This window comes from Lycium barbarum, chromosome 11 (assembly GCF_019175385.1).
Source record: "Lycium barbarum isolate Lr01 chromosome 11, ASM1917538v2, whole genome shotgun sequence".
Lineage (NCBI taxonomy): Eukaryota > Viridiplantae > Streptophyta > Magnoliopsida > Solanales > Solanaceae > Lycium > Lycium barbarum.
Window position 1 is genome coordinate 49,197,298 of NC_083347.1, and position 8,516 is coordinate 49,205,813.

An 8,516-nucleotide genomic window follows, 5' to 3' on the forward strand; every position below is an offset into this window, starting at 1 on the left:
CCACTCTTCGGGCATCTTCGCCATCTTCAAAATGACATTAAACAACCCAGTCAACCACTCCATACCTGCTCTGCCTACGCTCTTCCAAATTTCCCGAGGAATCTTGTCAGGCCCGGTCGCTCTTCCCCTGTGAATACTACGAACGTCACCCTTAACCTCCTCAATCTTTATAATCATACAATACCCAAAATTGCGGCACCTCTCAGAGTACTCCAAATTTCCCAATACAATGTCTTTGTCCCCTTCTTCATTCAAGAGTTTATGGAAGTATGACTGCTATTTTCGCCTAATGAGAGCTTCCTCCACCAATACTTTTCCATCCTCATCCTTGATGCACTTCACTTGATCCAGATCACGTGCCCTCTTCTCCCTAGCCTTGGCTAGCCTGAACACCCACCCCCACGACCCTCTAAAAATATTTAATTTTTGTTTTTAAAAAGTTTTTATTTGGTTTTTCACACCACCCACCCCCTGCGACCCGCCCCCCAAGACCCAACACCCCAGCACACCTTCCAAATTTTTTTTATTGCTTTTAAAATTATTATTTTTTTGGTTTTCTACACCAACCACCAACCCCCTCGCCCCCTATCCCGCACCCCTACCCCCTCCCAAATTTTCTACTTCATATATTTTGTTTTACTTTTATTAAAATTTTATAAAAAATATAAAATTTGTGTGGTTAAATTTTGGGTGGGGTGGGTGGGGTGGGGTTGGCATGGGTGGTGGTGTGTGTAGGAGTGGGTGAAAATGAAGTGCGTTCGACGGAGGTTGTTGAGTGGGGGTGAGATTTGGTTGGACGATGGATAGGGTGGGTGGTGGATGAGTGGGAGTGGGGTTGGTGTGGTGTGGGGTGGTGGGGTTGGTGAGACTTGGGTGAGTATTTTTTGAAAAATGTTTTCTACAAACCAACCGAACATAAAAAAAGCAGTAAGAAATTTACTTATTTTTCAAGAATGCATTTTTCAGTAAACATTTTCGGTGATTTTTTTTCCTCAATACCGAACACACCGTTAAATTATGCTTCCTCAATTTTGTCTACGTTTCTGTTCCCAATGGACAACGTTATTTGACTTCCATCCCATCGCCTTGTATAGCGGGTATAATGAGTTAAACAGTTGCTAAGTGAAATGCTAGAGTGATGTCCGTCTCTGGAGCAACTGGGTGATCTTTTGGTGCGACAAAAAATGAACAGTATACACTTTGCCGTCTAGCTAGGTTAAGTTACTTGATTTTCGGTCCCTTCTAAGAAGTGTATTTTAATGCATTCTCGTGGATTTTCAATGATATTTCAACAACTATCATCCCTTGGCTGTATGGTGTTGTATGGACGAGCATAGTGGGATTCTCTCCCCAACCTAGTTTTCTTGAGTATGTGCCCTCCAGAGAGGCCAAATTTACAACCAGATTATAACCAGGTTTATTTTCTACCTATCTGGTGCTTCACTCCTTTTAATCAACTACTTTTTACATTGATGAACAAAGTGTTTCTGCATTTTCATAATTCCTAACAAAGTATACTTAGTTCCCCTCTCTTAATTCTTTATCTCCTTTGGGTAAGACCTGGGACTTGAATGATTGATATGAGAAAGAAGCAGTCCTTGATCTTCTTACTGGAGCAAGAGTTCCATGTAAATTGCCTTGCAAAATTTCATCTCTCAGACTCTCTAGATTGAGCTTCTCTCTTTAAGGCTTAAGCAACACATCGAAAAGCTTTGAAGAAAGTAGATATTTGCTTGTTATCACTGCATAATCAGTTTCTTAAAAGAATTTCCTCTACATAAGAATGAAACAACATCAAGGCGAAAAACTGACATTTTGCCACTAATATTTTCAGATTCTTAGGCGCAGGATGCCTCAAACAGGGTGATTTGTTTAGGTCATGGAAACAATACAACTATATATGGAATTCTCTTACTTTCTCTTGATAGTTGCTTCTTTATGACATCCGAGATATCATACATTGAAGCCTTTGTAAATATCATAATTGCTTAAACCTCTATGAGAGGCTGAGAGCCTTATTGTGTTTCACCTAAAGTCTCATATTAGTTCTCAATGGAACATCTCCCAGATCGGGATGCCAATGGGGTGGGACGGGGCAAGTTAAAATAATCTTATGAAAAATTTAGGTGGGGCGGGCTGCGGGTTAAATGTTAACTAAAGGCTAAAGCTCTTTAACTGACATCGTTCCATCAGTAAGATGCAGCTCAAAATACTTCACTTTGATGTTAGTAAATATTTAGATTGACGAAGTTTGGCGATGTATAAAGAGATAATGTAGGGGCACTAGTAACGGGCACTCAATGATGTATTATTTAACAGGATGCTTTTATTACACTCGATTTGGGAAAAGTAATTACTTGGTTTAGCCCATTTTTTATTTTTTACCCTCGTTATAGCCGCTGGAGTGTTCGTCTCCTTCATCCTCTCCGCTGAGAGCGTGACAACCAAATCACGGCAACCACCGTTTTGCTTCCAGAAGTGATAATCCTTTTTCCCTAATCTGATTCTCTTAGGTACTTCAATTCGGCATCGAATGAATTTCCTATTGAAGCACTTGCTTTGTTGCGCATCGTGAAAGACTACTTGGGCGAAAAGCCCTTGCTAGTGTCCAGTTAAAAAAGAGTGACAATTTGATCGACAAATTGATAAAAACAACAATCCCTCATGTTTTTATGGTCGGGGGTAGGTTCAAAGGGATCTGATCCGGTCTTAGCAAAAACAACCGGGTAAAGTGTGTATAAACACCTCTTATACATTATGTATAAACTCCTTTTATGTATAAACACCTCTTGTATAAGTTTGTATAATATTGTACACACTAGTGTAAAAGTGTGTATAAACACCTCTTATACATTATTATACACTTTTATATAAGGTTGATACATTGTCTACAGTAGGCGTATAAAGTTGTATATTGTAGTATAATGTTATATATCGGGAAGAATTAGCTATGCGAATGTAAATTAAAAATATGGCTACGTGGATGTAATTTTGTATGCTGATTTTACATTATTGAAATTTCCCCATTATAAAATCTCTCGTGTAAAGACCTGGGACTTAAATGACTTGACCAATTTGAGATGCATTCAGCCCTAGCTTGAAGGTTAAAGGAGCAATCCCCACTCAATGAACCAAGAGTTAGTGAACCAAGAGTTCCATGTAAGTTTCTTGCAAATTTTCATATCTGAGATTCTCTAGTTTGAGTTACTTTCTTCGAGGTTAGTTCCTAAATTCCTAAGCAACACATATAAACAATTTTTTTAACCTTCCTGTTTACATTTGGTTCTTTTCAGATCGGCGGATCCCCAAAACCAAATCTTTTAATTTTTGATACGTGCCAAACTGCCAGTATTTTACTTTACTAGCCTTTTTTGGTCTCTAGTAGAGGTATTACACTCGATTAGTATTCCCATTGAGTTATTAAAATTGGAAAATGGTGATTGCAAATTACTCCGTCCCTCCTAGTTTATAATATTACCTTGGTCAGTTAGTTTCGGGGAAATGTTTTTACCAGAAAATGGGCCAGTTACATCTACAGCTTTTCTCCTACATCATGTGATTGCATGATTGAAAGCTTTAAACTGTTAGCTAATCATGAACATTATGTTTAAATATGTTGCATATTTCGTGTTTTGCTGTATTTCTTCTATAAATGTGAAGTCCCCTGTATGACATATTCAGTCCGGAGAATTTTCACCTGTCTATCAGCAAAATGAATATGATCGTAAAACAATCCATTGCATTTGTAAAAGCCACATTGTTGATCACAATGTTTAAGCCGGAAAAACTGTAAATTCCATTCAGTCTTTTCACTAGTAAAAATGAAGAAGAACCAAAACCTGATTATTCACTGTGGCAACTCTAACATCAGGAAGGCATTCCCTTATCGTGAGTTTCATTTATACCTCCTCCTTTCTGTTCATCTTGTCAACACATAGCGCCGCCTTTAGATAATACCTCTAAATATTTTAATTATGAAGCTTAAACAACACAACAAATGGCTTCTCAGATAAAAAAATTCTTACGGAGGAGGATTTGATCAGGTTAGGAGTGGGTCTCAAGGGATGCGCCGGTCACTTGGTTAAGTAGTAGAAAAAGCAAAGTTTCTCGGGTTTCAAGTTGATACTGATTTTTGTAGACAAGTACAAGTACAGAGAAGTGACCACAACAGGAATGTTGGCGACTGGTGAGTTTTGCACTCTGAGGAGGTGAAGATTATTAGTCGAAGTGTTATATGCAATAATGCGGTGGACTCTGCATGGTACCCTCTTTTCTATTTTTTCTTTGCAAACTGTCCTGCTATCCAACATATCACAGTTGTTCCTTTGGGATATATAGTTATTAGAATTGATATACAGTGTTAGGTTCAAAACTTTCCTCCTGAAAAAACTCGGCCCTGTCAGTATAGGTAAAACCTTACTCGTTCCAGGTGTTTATGCCCAACTAAGGAATGCAAGACATTTTTTTTTTACACACACATTTATCACTTATTCATGGTTAAGTGATATGTATTTTTATTTTATTTTCAATAAATAGGACTTAAAGTGAAACAAAAGGAACCATGAAAAGATAGAGATAAAGAAGGAGGGTCAGGGAGGGTGTGAGTTTGCAGCTAGGAATGTTGTATTACTTAATAACAAGAGAAAATAATTGAAGTTTGGACGAGATAAATTGTTAGTTTGATGCCCTGCTTTTCTTACCATATGGATTGGTTTCCCTCACTTTGAAGAAATGCCAACATGGGAAGGAGTATGAACTCCTATAAAAGGATGTCTTTTCTTCGCTTTTAACATCTTTCAGAATGTGAGAAAATATAGACAGGCTAATAGTTTGGGAAACACTTGTGTGAACCTCTTTCGTGGGCGTGACATAAATCTGCGTGTATCTTTTTTTATTGTACTTCTTTTCCTGCTCTTATTATGATAGGCTTATTATTTAACGACGATTGAATCGACATCCTTAGTGTCTAGGAGGTTGGAACTTGGAATATACAATGACATTTAAGTATTTAACAAAACTTGTTCTTAGGAGGAATCGTTGAATGAGACTTGGGAGTGGTGGCTGGCAATCCTTGTTATATTTATTAGACTAACGAAATACTCCTAATAAAGAATATGAAGTAAATAACTAGATATGAACATATAATATTGCAAAAAAACAATTAATTTATACAGATCAATTGGCATATCAATCGATTCAATCCTACAATCAATGTTCATAGTATTATTCAAATAATGAAAAGAAATAAAAAGAATTTTATTCGTCCATCCAATTCCATACCTTCAATTATGCAGGAGTCATTGGCCAAAAATTTACTCACCATAATGTCACGTATCACTTATAATTACATACAGAAGAATAATTAATCCCTTGCCATTTTGAATCAATATTTAGCAGATGAGACTGAATCCCAAGAGACATTATCTCCATTCATATTATTCTGCATCATCATAGGTGCCTTCTCTGAAACACTCCAAACCTTTACTGATTTATCAAGACTTCCACTATAAACCACCCATTTCTGATCACTTCCAGTGGACTTTTTGTCCTCCTCAACTGCTAGACATTTCACTGGCCCATTGTGACCAGTTAAAACAGATAATAATGTGTGTACAGACTTGTCCCTTCTCCAAACACATATAGTTTTGTCAGCTGATCCACTCATCAGCAAATTCCCAGCTGCTGCAAGGCATAAAATTGCCAATTTGTGGCCCTTGAGGACTCCACCATGTGACAATTGCTTCTCGCGTTCCCAGAAATTCACAACACCATCAGATGAACCGCAGTAAACCACTGAACCAGATTTGCTAACAGCCAATGCTGTCACTGCACATTCTTGATTCAAAAGTGTCTGAACAAATACATGTTTTGGGTGTTTTCCAGTGCTTTCCCTCTGCCAAACCTTCACTGTTCCATCAGCTGATCCTGTATACACTATGCCTTCCACGCTCGTCACCACAGAGTTCACAGCATCATCATGTGCTTTCACTGATTCTATGCATTTTGAGTTTTCAACGTTCCATACCTTATATACACGGCAGATGCACGTTAGACCAAACGGTCGATATTTTTACTAAATAATATGGAAAAGAAGTTTGACACTGATAATATAAAATGACATTTGGTCAAGGGTGTTAGTCACCTAATAAAGGTTGGAGGTTCGAATATCAATACGTGGGTTTGAAAATTTTTGAGTCTCGTTTGTTAACCAGACCATGGTATTGTATTTGAAATAGTTGTTCGATTTCCTTAACATATTCAACTGAAGTAGGTTTTTCCTAATGGTAGAAGGGGGGTTGAATGTGGGGTTCTTATTTTGCCATGAGGGATTTAAATTAGGTCCTCTGCACAATATTGACAATTTGTCTTTTTAGAGTGGTCGCCTCAATAAAAAGAATATTCCTTTGATAAGCCTTGTCCCTGTGAAATAACCTTCCCTTTTTATCATCCTCTAAGATAAAATTCGGATATTAAGTGATAAATAATAATACGATGTTATTATAGTAAGCTGATTGTCTATTCATTTATTTAAATGTCATAATCATAATTATGCGTAGTCCACTAACCTTAAATGTTCTGTCCCACGAAGCAGAATAAAGAAGGCCTTGGCTTTGATCCATGCTCAAGCATGATATTGCGTCAACATGCTTGATCCATAAACCACTCCTATTGCTCTTGACTTCTACGTAATTGCTAGGCTTAATGGATGCCTTGAATATATCGAAGAAACTTGGCAAGGTCCCAGCGCGTTTGTAGCTATCAGGATTCTTTGCTTGGATCTTCCAAACACGAACTTTTCCATCTTGATGACCCGTGAATATTTTCTCTCCTGCGATAATGATAGCTTTGACAAGGCCACTATTGGATTTGAAAGCTGCAAATTCCTTGAGGTTCTTCCAAACACGTATGTTCTTGCTATCAGAGCCTGTGTAAAGAAGATCGTTTTTGGTAGCCAAAGAATAAATGTGACCCTCTTCACGTACAAGTGAACCAATAAGACCATTTTGAGGGATATTTTGGGAGTTACTACCATCTTGGTCATCAAATTTGGACCAAGGGGATTTGGTAAAAGGAGAGCCTTGGTTCCATGGGGACATCATCATAGGAGAGCCTTCACCACTAAGACGATTGGCTTCATAGGCAGAGAAACTACTGTGTCTTGCATTGTAATTATTATCTGCATCCTCAATATGATTAATGTTTGACGTCGATATGTTGGGATCAGAGTGAACAATGTTTCTAGTCGTCTCAACAAACATTCTGGTGGTGGTTGGCCTTCTCTTGTCGTTATTTCTTTATTTTTTTCAGATCTTCCGGCATAAAGAAAAACGAAAACGTTAATATGAGAAGAAAAGGCAAAGAAAAAATAGAAGAAGGAAGTAAAGAAGAAATAGAATGTTTGGAAGGAGATGAAGGGAAGGGAGAGTGGAAGAGAGATTTTGTAGGGAAATGCATTCACTTCCATTATTATACGGGAATTGCAAACTAGAGGCCATAGATTTTGAGTTTAACTACAGGTCATCATTTTGTCTTAATGCTTAGTCAGGGTTAAATATAATTTCTTCTCCCAAGATTCAAATAATTAGAATAAAATTTAAGAAGATAAGTTTAATCCTTATGTATATAAATGTACTGACATCACCTATATGGTTCCCAAAAGTGTTAAAAGCAACACAACCTGAAATACAGTTTAAAATTCAATCATGTATTAATAACATCCATTTGTTTTGAGAAGCATTAATAGCTTTTTTATATCATATGATCAAAAGAAGAGGCTCATGATTTGATTTTCTATTCAGCATGTGAACTGACATCCGTCTTGAGACGATCATATATGTTTACTTCCTTTCCTCTGTTTCAAGAAATCACATATTATTACTTCTTGTCGAGATGTCAACTGGTCGTATACATATGATCTACATATCATTGGTTAATATTTTGACAATTAGAAGTTTAAGTCTCTCAATTCATTTTATTGACTCGGCCTGTATATCACGATGAAGGATTTACACCTTCCATAAGATTTTGAAAACGAAAGAGTCATTCCAATAATAATCATCCAACTAATATGCATATGTATTCTCCAAACGAGAAAATTTTAAAGGATAGGGTGATTATCATTGGAAAATTTTACTACGTAATAAAATGTAAGAATATTCGTACATAACATAACTTGACGGTATCAAACCAAATGCATTTCCTAGTCCTACTGCTCAAGCACGTTACTAGCTTAATTTAGTGGAGATTTCAAGCCTCAGCTTGATAATGTAATTTTACATTTAATATATATTCTTTTAATAAATTAGTAAATAGTTAAAAGGTTTGTACTAGCGTGCACGAGCTCACTACAACAAAATATGCTTTTAGCGGCAATTAGTTAACGGCAATAACTTAGTTGTCGCTAATTGTATTCTAGTAAGATTGTGCTTTTGCAATAACAATAAATATGATTGTGTATACTCACCATTCATGTTTGAGCTTTAACTTTTTCCTTTCATATTTCCTATAACGCATTG

The 8,516-nt window shown here is 36.8% G+C and overlaps 1 protein-coding gene across 1 annotated transcript; it reads right to left on the reverse strand.

The window, feature by feature from the left end:
- Positions 1-5,127: 5,127 nt before the first annotated feature.
- Positions 5,128-7,367, reverse strand: LOC132617943 (protein JINGUBANG-like). Its single transcript, XM_060333009.1, has 2 exons — positions 6,567-7,367; positions 5,128-6,025 (listed from the first exon to the last, which is right to left on the reverse strand). Exons 1-2 carry the CDS (start codon positions 7,257-7,259, stop codon positions 5,384-5,386), a joined length of 1,335 nt encoding a protein of 444 aa, XP_060188992.1. The 5' UTR covers positions 7,260-7,367; the 3' UTR covers positions 5,128-5,383.
- Positions 7,368-8,516: the final 1,149 nt, after the last annotated feature.

Excerpts from the sequence above, each read along its gene's own strand:
- LOC132617943 (XM_060333009.1), bottom strand. The coding sequence starts at position 7,259 with ATGTTTGTTGAGACGACTAGAAACATTGTTCACTCTGATCCCAACATA. Across the intron at positions 6,026-6,566 it reads CGTGGGACAGAACATTTAAG|GTATGGAACGTTGAAAACTC; the intron begins GTTAGTGGACTA and ends CGTGTATATAAG.